This window comes from Centruroides vittatus, unplaced genomic scaffold, assembly GCF_030686945.1.
Source record: "Centruroides vittatus isolate TY-2023 unplaced genomic scaffold, ASM3068694v2 contig_459, whole genome shotgun sequence".
Lineage (NCBI taxonomy): Eukaryota > Metazoa > Arthropoda > Arachnida > Scorpiones > Buthidae > Centruroides > Centruroides vittatus.
Genome location: NW_027122255.1, coordinates 1,609,003 through 1,625,781, shown reverse-complemented (window position 1 = coordinate 1,625,781; position 16,779 = coordinate 1,609,003). Strand labels below are relative to the sequence as shown.

General features: G+C 29.7%; 1 protein-coding gene across 10 annotated transcripts in view; it reads right to left on the bottom strand.

The window, feature by feature from the left end:
• The window catches only part of siz (Brefeldin-resistant Arf-GEF family protein schizo), a 118,048-nt gene that overhangs the window by 31,312 nt on the left and 69,957 nt on the right, over nt 1–16,779 (bottom strand). For 7 of the 10 annotated variants that reach the window (XR_010881086.1, XM_067272901.1, XM_067272900.1 and 4 more), the window contains one exon: nt 2,928–3,128. Coding sequence is in view for 8 of the 10 variants with exons in the window: in XM_067272901.1 (XP_067129002.1) it covers nt 2,928–3,128 (201 nt within the window). In the remaining 2 variants the exon portion in view is untranslated. Of the gene's footprint in view, nt 1–924; nt 1,005–2,927; nt 3,129–4,685; nt 5,042–16,220; nt 16,493–16,779 lie in introns of those variants that run through there. The other 3 variants (XM_067272902.1, XM_067272904.1, XM_067272905.1) reach the window with 3 other exon arrangements.

Sequence of the window (16,779 nt, the reverse complement as noted above, 5' to 3'; positions counted from 1 at the left end):
GGTTATATCTAAAAAGATAATCAGTTCTGAACACACAAACACTCTTTCATTATATTAATAATATACAAATATGGAATTTTAAACCATTCTCAATTTTTTCATCATTCTTAATTAACCCATGATTGTTATAAAAGAAATATTTCTATATTTTTGAGAGAATGTTTAATTAACATATTTGCAGTTTTGGCTTTCTACAACAATTTATTTAGAGTAACTTTGGTAGATCTTATTAATAAATATACATTCAACAGATTCAGCTAATTTTTTTTATTCTATTATAAATTTTTATGCCGTATAAATGGCGAATAGCCTACTCGTACCTACTAATGGGTGGCTGAATGGCCGAGCGGTCAAGGTGGCAGCCTACCGCTCTGGGGACCAGAGTTCAAATCTGTACGGGTCAATAAATCCCCAGGAAATTTTCAGGGAGGTGGTCCGTCCAGATGTGGGCCTGGCCAAAACATAATGGGCTTGCTAAAAGAGGCCCTCTTTGTGCCCACAGGGCAGAGTTAAAAAAAACCTACTCATGGGTGGGGCCTTGTCCCTATTGAGGCTTTGTTTCACATATATACATGTAAGAAAAATATTAGTAATGTCTGTAAAGAAATTAAACCGGGAGCCTCAAAAATGCTTAAAATCACCAGTCAGATATCTCTCTGGGATCTTGAAGAGAGATGATAGGGCCCAGTCAATACCAAATTTGACACTCCAGTCCTTTCTGAAATTCATTAAAAATCTTTTCCGCCATTTATAAATTCTTGTTTTCTAGATATTACTTTTTAACCATAAGAGTAAATTTGGAGTCCCTCTCGAGGATTGGGATATTGAAATCCGGCCTGATCTCAATATCCATGTCGGTTCTCAGTCGCACTAAAACGTTTAAAATGATTCATCGACCTAATATTTAACTCGAATTTTCTTTACCCGTAGCTCTCATGTTCCATATAAAGTAAAAATATTCGTATAAAATATTTTCGACAGTCCAAACCCATCGCTTGGAAACGCTCTCAGCATTTTTTTTTTAAATAATAATTTTTATAGCAATAGTAAGTTTTAGTAGTATTTAATTATTTAATCTATATTAAAAAAAAGCTCGATAAAAATAATCGATTTAAGAAAAACGTCGCAATTTAAAATAATTCGAGAAAATTAATAGTTAAACATTTTGAAAAAAAAAAAAAAAAAAAACAGATGGCGTTTAAGATGTTTCGTTCGCATTCCATTTCGTTCCATAGATGTCCAGCGCTAAACTTTGAAAAGTCAAATATCATATATTTTACTTTTTTGAAATTTCGTATTTCTGTACTAACGTTCGACTGGAACGCTTAATTTCCTAGGACAAAATCTGCCTCTGCTAAAACACGCCATGTTAATTAGCGAGTCGATGAAGCCAGTGTAGTTTTAATACATACGGATATTTATAAAACACAAGTCGACAAAATTGAAGATCGGATTGATTTACCCAATGATATAGCCTATATATATTTTATATTAAAACTGAAATTTGTAATCATTTTCAATAAAAAGTAAAATTAAATTTATTGTTTAAACTTTAATTTCAATCGGACTTCTCTACGACACATTTTTAAATTGCTACTTCGCGAACCGTAACTAATGTCCGAAATAAACAAAAATTCACCGTAGACTTCTACGAGAATCTCTTAGAATACATGAGAATTTCTCATAGAATATTCACCACATTCCCCATAGTTCAATGGCGAATACGTGCAAATTCATATACAAGTATATTCATCACACAATTAAAGAGAAAATTCACCATTGGATTCATCGGATACAAAATCTAAACTTGATTTCCATCGAAATGCATGAGAGCATTTCATTTTTCAAACACGCACAAAATAATTTTATTTTATTCTATGTTTAAATTAGAATAATAATGATATTTTTCAGAAGAAATAAAATTGATTAAAATCTAGGTACAGTCGTAAACTAATTCTATTCAACTAATTATTAATTAAAATAAATTACGGAATATATTTAAAAAAATCTTTTCCAACCTTTTTTGAGCCTCTTTTTTCAGCATTATTCAAGTTACTAGATCATAATCGAAATAACTAGTTTCTATTTTTTTCAATTTATGTATTTTTTGTTGTTTTTGCTTATGGAAATGAATATTGCAATTATTGTTATTTTTTTAAATATTCAAAAACATTTTTAAAAATACCCGTTAACAATCGCCACAAAATATTTAAAAAAATCAATTCTCCGAAAATCTAAATCACAAAATGATAGATAATCGCAAATAATTTTTGAAATAAAATAGCAGTTATCCTGATTTGAAATAAGGAAAATGCGTTACATACAACAACAAAAGAATTTTTCTAAGGAAAAATGTTCTATCTAAAAGTTACGAGATCTTCCTTACAATATCTAATTTTTAGCCTAATAAATTACGGTATATAAAAAAAAGGCCACTGTTATTATTCGAGGTCACCCCATTATGCTATTTTGTTCTGAAATGTTTAAAATTAAATGCTATTTCTACAAGTTAAAATATTTGTTTAGTTAATAAAATGAATCTAAAAGCTAAATTTAGAATAGGTTTTAAAATAAAAGTCATTTAACTGTAGAAATTACAAATATAACAGCAGCAAGGCCTCTTACAGAACAAAATGTAGTCTACCAGGTTTATTTCGAAAAACACCTGGACTAAAACTTCGAAGGTCATTGTTTCTCTACCGTTACCATATGTTTTGCCTCAAGTTCAGTACAAAATACTATCACGATTCCCGGAAAAAACGCTCAAAAAATGACATTTCTTTATTGTTCTATGCACGAAAAATGATATGATATTGTGTCTTCTCGTTTCAAAAAAAACGGGTGCTGCCTTGTAAACTAAATCGAAACAGCTGGCAGCTCGTTAACAAATTAAAGGTTACGCTTCATAAAAATGATTTTAAACTTACTGATTTGCATGTAGACGTGAACGTTTTAGTGCTTCCTCATCCAAACGTCGAACAGGCGTCTTCTTAACGGCAGCATTTGCACCTACTATCCGTTGTCGAAGGCCTATTAACGGCTGACCACCAGCATCCACCGAATACGACCGGAGTTGCTTGATAGGGGGCCAATGAGGGCAAGACAGGTGATCAGGCGGCTGGCCCGAGCTGTGGAAGGAAAAACAGGCTTCAGAATAATTTTTATCTGATGATAATAGAAACAAATACTTTGAATTTCGTGGAAGAAAGCCAGAAGTGTGAAGTGAGACAGGATTAATTTAGGGTTTCATTCAGTCAATTTCAACGTTTAACAACTCGGTTAGATTTTATAGAAGACGTGTCTAAAGTACAAATACCAAAAAGGAAGTCAGTCTATAAAATATTTTGTAAGACCGGTTCCTATATATTTTCGAAGGTCTCAGTACCAAACGGTACCAATTAAATAAGTTTGCATTGGCGTTTAGCCAGACGAATTCTATTTATCGAACGTTGAAAATTAATGCAAAAAGTTGATCGTTTATATACATATATACATACACATACACATTTGATTTTGTCAGTCTACAGAAGAAATAAAGGAAAATAGAAATGAAACAGATGTAATCAATACATTCATTTCAAAATTTATTTTAAATAACTTTGAATACGAAGAAGTTAATTTAGAACACTTTTCAAAATTTTATAAAACTTACCCATGGCTTTCTTTAATTGAGCAGCAATAAATTGAAGTTAAAAATGCATTAACTTCAGTCAGAATTGTTTTATTTTTAATCCGATAAAAATCGACTTGGAGCCACACGTAACACGAAAAAAGTCTAATTTAAATACGGAACACCGGAAGAAGTCTCTTAATGTTACATTTATCAATACAAATTAAAAATTTAAGGATCAGCTTCACATGAAATCCTCGCAGTTCGTTTCGAAACAAAGAAACAAATGTAACATTCAAGTAATAAAAATCATTCGAATGATGATAAAAGATTGTCCTTCGAAGAGCTATTGATTGCATCCGCATTTCTTTTCTCGACAATTATAATTTAGACGGTTACGCGTCGTTGCGGTCACATGGATATCTTTACAATAGACATGTCGAGATTAAAAGCAAACAAAAGCTTCGTTTATCTACACACTTTTCGTCGCCGAAAGACTTAAAAGCATTATTTTAATGAGGAAAGCCAAGCGTGAAAACGGGCATCTCTAGTAAAAAAGAGCATTAAAAATTAATTATAAGTAATGTAGACTTACACTATCATCAGATGACATATTTTAAAGTATACCAACGACTTTCAGTTAAAGAAAAATGTTCATATCCCGACTCGAATTTAAAGTAATTTGCAACAAATATAACTGAAATGCAATCATGCAACAAACATTTAGATATTCAAGAAAAAAAAATTGAAATAGAATACAATTCACATGACAAAATTTGATTTTTTGGGCTATTTTGGGTTATTGCGACACGACATCCTGTCATTTTATGACTCAATATTTTGCCAATCAATAAACAACGGATATAACTATGTCTCCTTGCAATATCAAGCTGAGCGAGAGAAAGGAATCAATACCTTGAACTTTTATTAAAGAAAGACAAATACATCGAATAGATACGACATTTCAGGCAAAAAAAAATCTGATAATAATCACTGCATAACATAGATTATTAAATTTTTTAAAAAAAAGCACAGCTAAAAGCGCATTTTTGCAAATAAAAAAAAATTACCTTACCTACAAATGAACCCAGATATACAGATTATCATTAGCACAGAAGAAGCGTCAAGTGGTCATATACGAATCCAGAGATAATATAAAAGTGTGTATGGGACTTTTCTGTGAAGCGTGCTATGCCGCGATGTACCTCAAAAGTCAGCCAATAAAAGTATCGTTTATACCAAACCAATGGGAAATCGTTACGGCCCAGGTGTTAAACAGAAAGGATCATATCAACCAGCTGCCTTACTGTGTGTAGGTGTACAATATAAAGAAAACACTGCTTTCAAAAGGTTAGTTAGTCCATCAAACAAAGAAAGGAAGTACGACACCTTACAAAATCCGATGACGAAAAAACTAATTATTTCTATTTGAACCGGTAAAAAATTTTCTATAAAAATATTTCGCGTATAGCAATGGCAATTTTTTTAAATATTAATGCATGGACAAAATTGATAGATTTTTAGATTATTTAACAGAGCTTCTGCAAGTTAAAAATGTATGATATAGAAAACTTTACATGTAATAAAAATCTAAAATTAAATGCATTTAAATTCTAATAAATTTAAAATCCAAATTCATTTAATTCTAACCATTTTTATATTTTTAAATCCTCGCAATACTTAGTCATTGCATTCAGATGTTTAAATGTTATTCAGATCAACTAGTTTCGTAACAATATTTGTAACTTAGCAAACAGTTAATAAGAGCTGCCTCATTAATCGATATTCTAATGAGAAGATCGCGTCGGTTGTCAGCCATCTACACCATTGTAATTACGCGATATTAATATTAGTATGAATAGCCAGAGGTATATTTACTAAAATAGCATCCAGACAGGATTTAGTTGAGGTTGTGACTAAACTAAAATTGTTTACTAACGACCCTGGCCTAGTGACATTGTTATTGGAATAACTGAGCTTTTTCCGTTTTAAATGCATGCTTTTGATCTGAAATAGGGAAGTAATATCAAATAATTTATTCTATTATTTAACAATATATGTAGAAATTAGCTTTGAAGAGCAACTCCAGTTCCAAGGAGGACTTATCATTCTTGTGGTGATTAATCAGGTAAGATTAAAGTCATCTTATCACTATAACAAAGGCTAAAAGTGCCTTAGTTCGGATCTTAGAAAATGGCTAAAAATTTGCTTAATTTATAATTTCTAACACTTTTACATTATAACTGAAGCCATCTTATTAAACTACTACATCAACGCGTATAGCAATGGTAATACATCCAAGTAAAGAAATGAATTAACAAAAGTAATTATTACCAGATTCAATTTGTAATCAAAATAAATTCTTTAGCTGCATAATTTTAACATTTCTTCTTAATATTTTATCAGAAAAAAATAATCATCTTAGTCTAGCTTCCTTTTTTTGTGTCTAACTTATTACGTGGAACGACCTTGGAATGTAATACTGGTAGTCCTAATTACAGAAGGATGCTACTGACCCGAACTAAATTATATTTTGATAATTGGCAAAAGTACCCTGAACGCATTTACTTCATTTGTATGTTGATAATGTGAAGAAATGTTGGTATTGCTGACATTAAAGATGTATCACTTACAAACTTAATTGTTCTACAAAAGTTTCCAACACTCAATAACAAATATTAACTCTGAATCTATCTTAAGGTTTCGTTAGCGCTTTATAAGAGGCTCAAAATTCAGCGAATCGAACTATATCGCTTCTAAATGTCAATTAAATCGGTTAATCGACTTTTTGCCCGAAAATCGGGATGGCCCAAATCAGTTTGAGATAATTATAAAGTTACAATAATGACATAACGAACTTTCAAATTCAGATTTCATTCGCGAGATGGAGCAAAATTTTGCTAATCACGCTACTCTGGGACTGAATTATAAACTTATGTACAAAAAAAACTTTCGGAATTAGCGAATAACTTCTTTAGAAATGAATCTTTCTACAGTAAATCCATGAATTTAATTCGATATCTTCTCTGGGTGTAATTTTCAGGGCTAAAATAGTTACTAAGTTTGTTTCTCTCTCTCTAATGGTAACGGAGGAAGAATTCAAATGACTAAACTGTTCTATGCATAAATAGCTTCGCTCCACACCTCTCACTTCAAACTGCCAAGAAACTAATTTGTCTTACAAGGAAAATACAATGTGAACGTAGATGACGAATCGGGACTTGCTATTTCCAAGCACTGCACATACACTTCCCGTCTTTCTATCCGACGACGTATGAAACGAAACGTTAAGCTTAAATATTCTATAAGGACGGAGCTGTAGGGAACAGAGATTTGGAAAGGGAGAAGAAATAAGATGAATGAACATTACATACTGTAATCTGAAAGAAACTTCGAGACGTGTCAGCTGCAACGCCTTTGCGTTTAATGCGGAAATTAGGTAATTGGTTCACAATTATGGAAGGTAGAATAAGTGTCGAAAAAAACTAAGATTTTCTATATTTTTCGATCTTATACCGCACACAAATTGCCCAATTCTCTCTACAAATCTCGCCAGATTCCTAATGAATAATGTTGAAATAACTGGATGACATTGATACGAAGGTCGAGGTCATTTTTATCATCGAATTTATGACTTTAAAGTAATATATGTTATGAAATGCTTCGTTTCCATTTAAATTCAGCAACTCGCATTAAATAAATTTAATCATTGCACAAACAATTTTATTCAATCTTTATACACATTACACATAAGGGCTGAATAATTCTATTTAATACAATATTTTATTTAGCTTGAAAATTTGGTATATATTTTTAAATTTACTATTATTCTTTATCAATTAATCTTCATTAAACATTCCTCAAGTTTCCAATATTTTACTGTACAAGTTAGTACCACGTATATTACTTTGAAGAGATCCGTAAACTCTCTTATCTTCCCAGACTGTAAATGAAAGTAACTTGAAACCTTTAACTTACATGAAGTTCCTGATATTGCATTTGCTATTCAGAATCATAATCACGTTAGAATCCTTAATCTATATTTAATCATCAATATACATGAAGAATGGCAGCCAACTTCAACCGATGATAATAGTAGTATTCACCCCTTTAATATTACATGCTTAGAGTGATGTATATTTATAGTCTTATAGAAGACACTTGTGTGACACATTACCTTAAATATTTCATACCCATCATAAGTTTCTGATAAAAATTTATTTATAACAAATCAATCTTTCTAAATTATATAATATATTAATAATGATAATTTATACACAAATATTTTTTAAAATAAAGATTCTTTACATAAACAAATAAATTAACACTTGTCATAGATAATTAAGAAATTTTAAATTAAAAGGTTTTATAATAAATATTATTTCTTAAATATACAATAAGGATTTAAAATAAGGACAAAATATGATATTGCTCAAAAATCACAAGTTCAATTACTTAAATGTAATGTTATTTTCGAGTGAAACATTCTAATTAATTAAATTGAAATAACTAGAGTTATGTTTAAAGCTATTATTACCTTTAGAAACTTTCATATTTTAGTTTCTCACTTGATATCTGAGTTGCATTATCGCATGGATATGACCGAACTCTAGGCCATGATTCGCCGCTTTAAGCTCTAATTTTACTACTCATTACTAGTATTTTTGTTTTATATATGTGTCATGCTTCTAAGAAGTTGGAGCCAGAGGCCTCAAAATTGCTCAAAACGGTCCTGATTGAGGTTGCTTACTTGTATTGTAGGTAGAGGTTACTATGTACAGTACACATACTATGAAGTTATACAAAGGATGCCACAAAATTACATAAATATTTTAGAAATTAAAGAATTACACGCTGTTATGTAAATAGCAGAAAATTTTCAAGTTTTATGCTTTCAATTGAAAGTTATGTTACTTCATATCAAAAACATCACGTAAAACAATAGGAATAAGTGGTAAATTGACACTAGCTGTGTAGAAAATGGTTGCAGGATTTATTTCAATTATTTAATTGCTACATTACTCGAATGATTGTAAAATTTAATGTCGTAAGACAATGTCAAATTGTATGCAAGAAAAATAAAAATGGACAGCAATGAACAAGCAAAATGAGAGGAAAAAAAAAAACTTATTTTGTGATAACTAGGGCCTTATATCACTTCATGTTCTACGTGTACTGCAGTTATTGATTTATTGAACCATTTGTGTTTACATAAATCTGATATATAATCAATTACTATGAACCGTGCAAAACAAGCTTTAAAAAGAGAGATTATTTTATTACTATAATTGTGAATATATAATAAAATATGAACTCATGATACGGGAATTTCATAATCATTACTTAGAAAACCAGGTCAAGAGTCTAACCATACTTATTTTATTATCATTACTCTTCTTTCACTTTCAAGAATATCAATAAAATTGATAAATATTTATTATATTTTTCCAAGTATGAAATTTGCTAATTATGAATTAAGTTTACATATATTTTGAGTTTTATTTTAAATATTTTTTATTACAATTAAAAATAATTTTAGAGCTAAAAGAAGTTAAGTTTTTACTCAATTTATAAACTATATATTCGTATCTCTTGTGGGCCTGCCTACCAAATGTCTTCAGAATATAATCGAGAATACAGAAGACTTATATTACACTATAGTTATATCAGGGAAGATCGATGAAACGAGACCGTTGACGACTAAAATAGCAAACTGCAATGATCGATAAGACAAGTTTGGTTTCACTTAAAAATCAACGATTTGATGGATTTTGTAGATTATCAAAGTGAAACTTTAAATCACGCAAACTTGCAGCTAAGTCATTACCAGTGTCTTCATGCGACTTTTAAAAATGTTTTTATATTCTTTTCATTATTATGTATCTAAATCTTTAATCGATTTTTTTATTCTTTAAAAAATCTGAAAATTTCTTCCGCTATGCGGGAACTAAAAGGTCATTTTCCATGCCACCAAGTCAACAATAAACACGGCTGAATAGCGAGAGATGGAATCCTGGTAAACCCATCAAGAAAAATTTGAGAGCCAACTCAGACTCAAACTCGGGTCCTCTAGAACGGCAAAGATGATGTCTTTATCAATAGTCTTTCAGGAAGTTCATGCACATAAAAGAAAGCCACTCTTTACAGACGTTCTGGAGAGAAATCTAGAGTGCAATTTAAAGAAAAGAAAAAAAAAAAAAAAAAAAAAAATAGGAAATTGCTCCTAGTTACATTGACATATTTAAATTCAAAAGTATATCAGGACATCAATCCTTACGTTTATTTTGCAAGAACTATTCATCTGAAAATATATACTGTATATCTATGTGAATGGTTAAAGCTCATTTACGAGGGCCAGGGTCCTAACATCACCTCTCATATCCTGCATGTACTTAGTTATCGATTTATTGAGCCATTTGTATTGAACTGGGAATATATCTACTGATGAAGTATTATACAGTAGAAGAAAGAAATCACCCATATTTCATTTCATTGTAATATAAAAAAAATATTATATTGCGTAATATACTAGGAAAATATTTTAAAAAATTCTCTCTATTGTATTTTGTTTCATTTTTATTTAAATTTTTTCTCAGAACTCTTAAATTTATATTAGTACGAAGAACGAGAAGCAGTCTGAGCATGTTTCAAGCACATCCATTTTATCTCAATGAAGAAAAGAAGCGAAACACTTGAAAACCAACGGCAAGAGAGTTTAGAGAGTTGTTAAAAATCACACGGAAATCCTCGTGACTGAAAAATTAAGCTTCCAGTCACCATAATTTTGAAGGAAATCCGCAGATAAAGCGAAATACGTCAACCTATAGGCAAGTTAAAATATCGCGGCCATGTACAAAAATTCCTATTATTATTCGTAAGAATTTTAGTACAGTTTATTAACAAAAGAACTAGCATTAAAAAGAATTACATTTTTCACGTTAAAAAATTAAATTAAAAATTATTTCATAAAAATAACTAAACTGTCATCTTCATACCAAGATATTTTCTTCTTTAGAACAAGAAAATAACCGATTATTCTTTTTTTTAAGAATAAATTATTATTACATTCGTTTAATTCCCTACATTTTTCGTGAATGTTTGTTTTTTGAGCCACCACACTCTTATTTTTTAAGTTAATTCAATCCAGGAAAAAATTATATTAAATAAGAATAGTCGATATCAGGTTTATTCAGAAAATTGCCCATTATATTTCAACTTTATTCTCTACTATTTTTCAATATTCAATAGTATCATTAGTCATTATGACAGCTCTTCTCTCTCATTCTCCATTACCAAAGTGAACAAGACAACTGTAATCTGATAGTCACATCATAAGATATTAAAAAAAAAATTATAAAGAGCGTTAGAAACAAAGCTACGTTTTAATTATATCTTTAATTATTTAAATATTTTGTTAATTACCATTGCTTTATTTAACTTAAAGAAAAAACTAAAATTAGGATCTAAAGATGGAAACTATTCGCAGAAGCTCGTGAATTTATGACCCCAATAAAAAGTTTTGCTGACTGGAAAGAGCGGTCATAAAATTATAAGTAAAATAATAATAATTTAATTTTAACGGGAGAAATCTAAATACTTTTTTTTACACAGAAATATTAAATTTTAAAACAGTGTTTAATTTTAAAAAATTAAAATTTATCGCTCAAAAATGTATGCTTTATGTTATAACCTACCTCTTGGAATGTAATCCCTACAGGAATATAAATCATCATTAATATAAATAAATTTTAGAATTATTTATGAAATATTTGATTGCAAAACATTATTATTAGATAAATAATTCGAAATAAATCTTTAATTACAAATTTATGACTTAAGTAAATGAACTTTAGCTCCAAGAAACTCGCGATAAAAACATAAAACAGGATTCGATTTAATTCTAATTTGCATAATTCTATAGAAGTGAGGAAAAAGAAGGGGGCATATTCATTGTAATAAAAATGAAAAACAATTTAAGTGTCACTTTTCTTTATGATTTATTTTACGAACTGAAATCACAAAAGCTTATTGTTTAACGAATTAGGAGGTATAACTAAACCGATCCCCGATTTCTACGCCTTTATGTATATATATATATTCCAATTAAGTTTAATTTTATTAAAATTAATTAAGATTAAACGTTATATATCGTTCGATTAACAGGATGCGACTATCAGAAAAACAGTTTCGCAATGGAAGAGAGGAGTATAGCGCGTTATCGATACCGGAATACTCAATTAAGTGAATGAATTTCGATCAATTAATGAGTGTTTACTCGAAAAAAAATATATTAAACCGGAAATATTTCATCCTGACATTCTTTGGGATTCCTGTTTGCATAAAATTTACCGGATGCTGTTATAGGAGCAATAAGATGATAAATGCATGTGTTGATTTTTTCCCTCTTTTTTTCGAGTTTATTCAACTTTTCAATATTTAAAAGATTCTATGGAAACATCGTACGTTAACTTCTTTAAAATTTCCTTGAAGCGCGTACATGTAGGGCCTGGATGAAATGGGGCCAACAGTCATAAATGCAAGTCCACTCCTCTCTCCAAAACCGTAATAATATACGAATGAAATCAATAAAAGAAATAAAAAAGATTTTTACCGCTGGACAAAAGAAACGTTCATTTTCGTAACGTTTTTACTTTAAAAAAAAAACCTAAATTTGGAATCTATATCCTGATTAGGTCACATCTCTATCCAGGCCTAAGTGTACGCACTGAGTACGGATACTGAAAGCAAAATTTAAGAATTTCTAGATGCTTTTGCATAAACTTACTAAATTAAATAAATTGGATTTGCATTAATTATGTTAAAATTTTAATTATTAAATTATTTTTCGTATATTAATTATACTTTCAACAAAAACAGTTAAAATAAAAACCGTATAAACTAAACAGTGGAAAAAGTTTGAGTGTTATTTGAACCTAAATTTTAAACAATTCTTTCGATTTGTTTAACAGATGCTTTTATAAACACACATACATTTGATTTATGGAGTTTCGTACACAAAATTTCCTCAACTCTCTTCTAGAAAGAAAGAAGAAAGGAGAAAAAAATCCTCCCTCTCCTTCAGAAAAGGTGCAGTTCTATTTTAGTACCTCGTTCTTAGAAAGTGAAATCCTTTAATTAAACACTAACGTTTCATTTCGGAGAAGAGCGATTGTTATCAAATATCTCCGTGTATTAAGTAACATCGGATAGAAAAAATTATATTCTGCTTTCCCCCTCCACTTCTAAGGAAGTTCCCTTACAGGTTACGAACTTGATTTCGTTTAGTCGCCTAACTTCATTTTAGGACAAGGTCAGCATATATTTAACGGAACCAAACTATTTACGTACCATTAAAAAACTAACTTCGGGAGTTTTAAATTAAGTTAAATCGATTTAAAATTATCATTTTAAAAAAATATTGCTTAAAAGGTAATCAAAACATCAATCTCGTGACGTCAGGGGAGAAACTTTCCTTCAAGTCAAGGTCGACTATCAAGGTAGAAGGGGGAACATAACAAGGAAAACAACGAATACCTGTTTGGCTGCAGGAAAAGATTTTCTTCTTATTAAAATCGCATTTTTGTTCGGGAATTGTCTGTACACGCTCAGCGCACGATTATTTAAAAATACTAACAGCTTTCTCTTAAGTGATAAAAATAAAAGCAATAAACCTTGAAAAGCCTTGTAATTTAATATTCGAAGATGACGAAACGAATATAATTTAAATAAAATTTAATTTATTGGATCGATTATGACGTTATAATAAACCAAACCACGAACTTGAATTAATTTACAGCATTAGCAATTCAACTCATTACGTAAAATTACGCAAAGTTCTTAAATTTTATAGATTAAATGCAAAGGGAAAATATTCTTAGATCCTGCTTAAATTTAATTTCCATTAATTAATTAAAAGATTTTAATACGAAAATTTCATCATATTAAAACCACATAAATTATTAGGATACTTTGATGTGTATTAATTGTATTAATACACATCAAAGTATCCTACAAGAGTAGCAACATTCTACACACACTTCCTAGTTAGAAGTCACCTGCATAAGCCTCCATCCTCTCCGCAAATTATAATTCCCCCGGCTTCTAGACACGTCATCCATGTTCGCGATTGGAACTCATTAATACAGTTGCTAATAGCATTTTTTTTAAAGATCTTCAATTGTTATAAGGGCGGAATTTAGGAAGTCTCTTTCACAATGCCCCAAAGCGAACTGTCATTTAAGTCTGGACGTCGAGGAGGCCACACTATATCGGATCCATCTGCTTTTTCTTCTAGATATTCTCTAACTTGGAAATCCATGACACGATCTCACGAGTAAGGACTGTGGCCACTATCTTTTTCAATCATATCAACGTCTAAACAATTATTTGGTTATTAATATGACTAAAAAGAATGTCTAATTCTTATTAAATAAATTTAAATCCCTAAAACAAACTGCTACAGGAAGATTTTACTTATTTTAATTTATAATATGAAATATTAAATATTTTCCGAGTATTATTTTCTTACGAAAACTATAATGGAGAAAAGGAAAAAAAGAGGAAGCAATTTTTCTCAAGATAATGCCTTTATAATTAGATAAAAAATTGGTATGATGCTATAATTAGAACGTTTTTCAAAAGAGTGAAGAAATAATAAAATATTTTTGAATATTTTAAGGAGATTAACTATAAGCACACTCAAGAGATATATATGACTGTGACACAACAAAGACTTCCATAGGAGCAAGCATTAAATTATTCTTACCTAATTGGTGCATTAACAGGCAGGAAAAGGAATTGTCTAACGTGTAGTATAGAACTGAAAGCTGCATTTATTTTTAAAGTATCAGTAAAACATTCTATTTGGAACTAATTTTCTGTTTTTCCCCAACCGGAAACGACGTCCTAAACTACAAGTTTTTTCCCCCTCACATCATTTTTGCTGTGTTCTAGAGACTTCAGAAGACTTTGTTTTTCTTTACTTTCTTGCGTAATTCGACTGCTTCGTTTTCTATATAATGTTTCGTAAACAATTAGGCCTACAACATAAAAAGTAATCTCTAACCTAATTGCAATGCGTACTTCCTGAATATAAAAAGGATTCTTGAATAATTAATTATTATATATATATATATATAAACACAACTTCTGATAAATATATTTAATTATAACATCAAATATTTTCTATTGCATTATAGAGATAAATGTAACTTGGATCTTAAATTTATTTAATCGAAAATAATTTTTAATCAGTTTTAAATTTATTTTTAAACGTGTAAAATAATTAAAAAATTTAAATAATTTTATGACATTAAGCAGAATTTTTTATATTTTAATTTGAAAAATTAAAAAGAATTGTAGAAATTCTGTAGAATTTGTTTTCGTTCAGTAGAAGAATAATTTAATAGATTTACTTGCACTTCTTTTATTTTATTGTCTTATACATTAACAAGGATGTTTTAATTATCAAAAATTTCGTAAGTAGAAGTAAGATTTGGTTTTAAATCGTGAATAAATTTAATTATTTTTCATGTAAATCATGAAAGAATTTATTAAAATTCCAAAAATACATTTTCTGATTAAAAATATGGATCGATAGAAGAGATTTGTTTTCTCATATTACACGCGAATCATGCGAGTTGTAATTCTAGACTCGAAACTTGTAATTAAAACACACATTTTTTCGGTTACTGATAGTTTTTTCTTGGACCCAGTTTATGGAATTTATGCCAATCGAGTAAAAATTTCCATAACGACAATAAACAATTATGAAGACTGAAAAGAATTAGTTCAATAGAAATAATTTATTAAACATATAACGCAACGAAATATCTAAAAACTAAATACTATGCATGCTGCTATAGAAACAATTATTCATAATTAATCATTAAATTATCGCTTAAAAATAACATTAAAATAATAAAATTATACTATTTATTGCGAGCATTCTAATTCAAATCAACTTACCATCACTATAGCTTAGAAATGCCAAATAGGTCACTGAAAATTACTAATAATCGATATTTCGAAAAGAAAATATTGAAATGGCCGTGCTTTTCCTCGTGTCATAAATTTATTCTTGAATTCTAGCAAGCAAAACCATGGACAGGACAATATCTAGAAACAAAATCCTGGACAAAACAATATCTAGAAATAAAATCCTGGACAGGACGAAAATCTAGAAAGCAAAATCCTAGTGGATAGCAAAGTGTTTCTTGCATACAAAATTAACGCACCATTTTGTAATAAAAAAAAAAATCTTAAAATCTTCTGAAGACGTATTAAGCAATATCGCATTGTTTTGAATAAAATTAAAATGTAGTAGTAGAAATGTCAACAGAAAACGAGCAACATCCATTATTATTTTACACCATTTTATAGACTGGTTCTATTTCTTTAGTTTCTAGCAATAGAAGATAATAAAATCTAAATACCATCACACGATTAATTACTTAGCAACGTGCAATCAAATTTCCGAAACCTTGGCGAAATTTCGATTTATTTCCAAATTTCATTGCAACATTGTTTGGAAGGGATTATGGAAAGTCCTCAATTAACACAAAAGATAGAATTATCAATTTACATACTAAACAATTATTCTTAAAATTACCATTTGCAAATCTCCAAGAGGACAGAAAGCCGCGCACACACACTTACGGCGTATGAGGAACATAATTTAGATAATGAAGAGATCAAAGGTGTGGTCGCTGATAATTGATCAAAATGTTGAAACACACCCGGAAATAATCGAAAATAGTTAAAAATCCATTTTATTAAAAAGGAATTTTTCGAGATGAAACACACGACCGAATCCTCCAAGGACGAATCAATGCGTTTGCTAAAATGCTCGTTCGATGCAGTCAACATCACGCCATCTGTCGCTGAAACAGTTCGAAAATGACATTCAAGGACAATTTTTCGAAAAGGAACATCTTGAAATCTCGAATGGTTTCCATACGCTTAACTGTGAATAGATAAATAAAAAAAACTACCAAAAAGTCACGGAAATTCTGTAAATTTCAGGGCAGAAATTACGTAAAACGGCAATTGAAATAGTTCGATTGAGTAAAGATTTACATAACGGAATTACTCCTTTTAAAATGGATGTGAAACTTACCTTTGTAGCAACCCGATGCTGTAGAAAGTGAGGAACCTTTAGGAGTTTTACC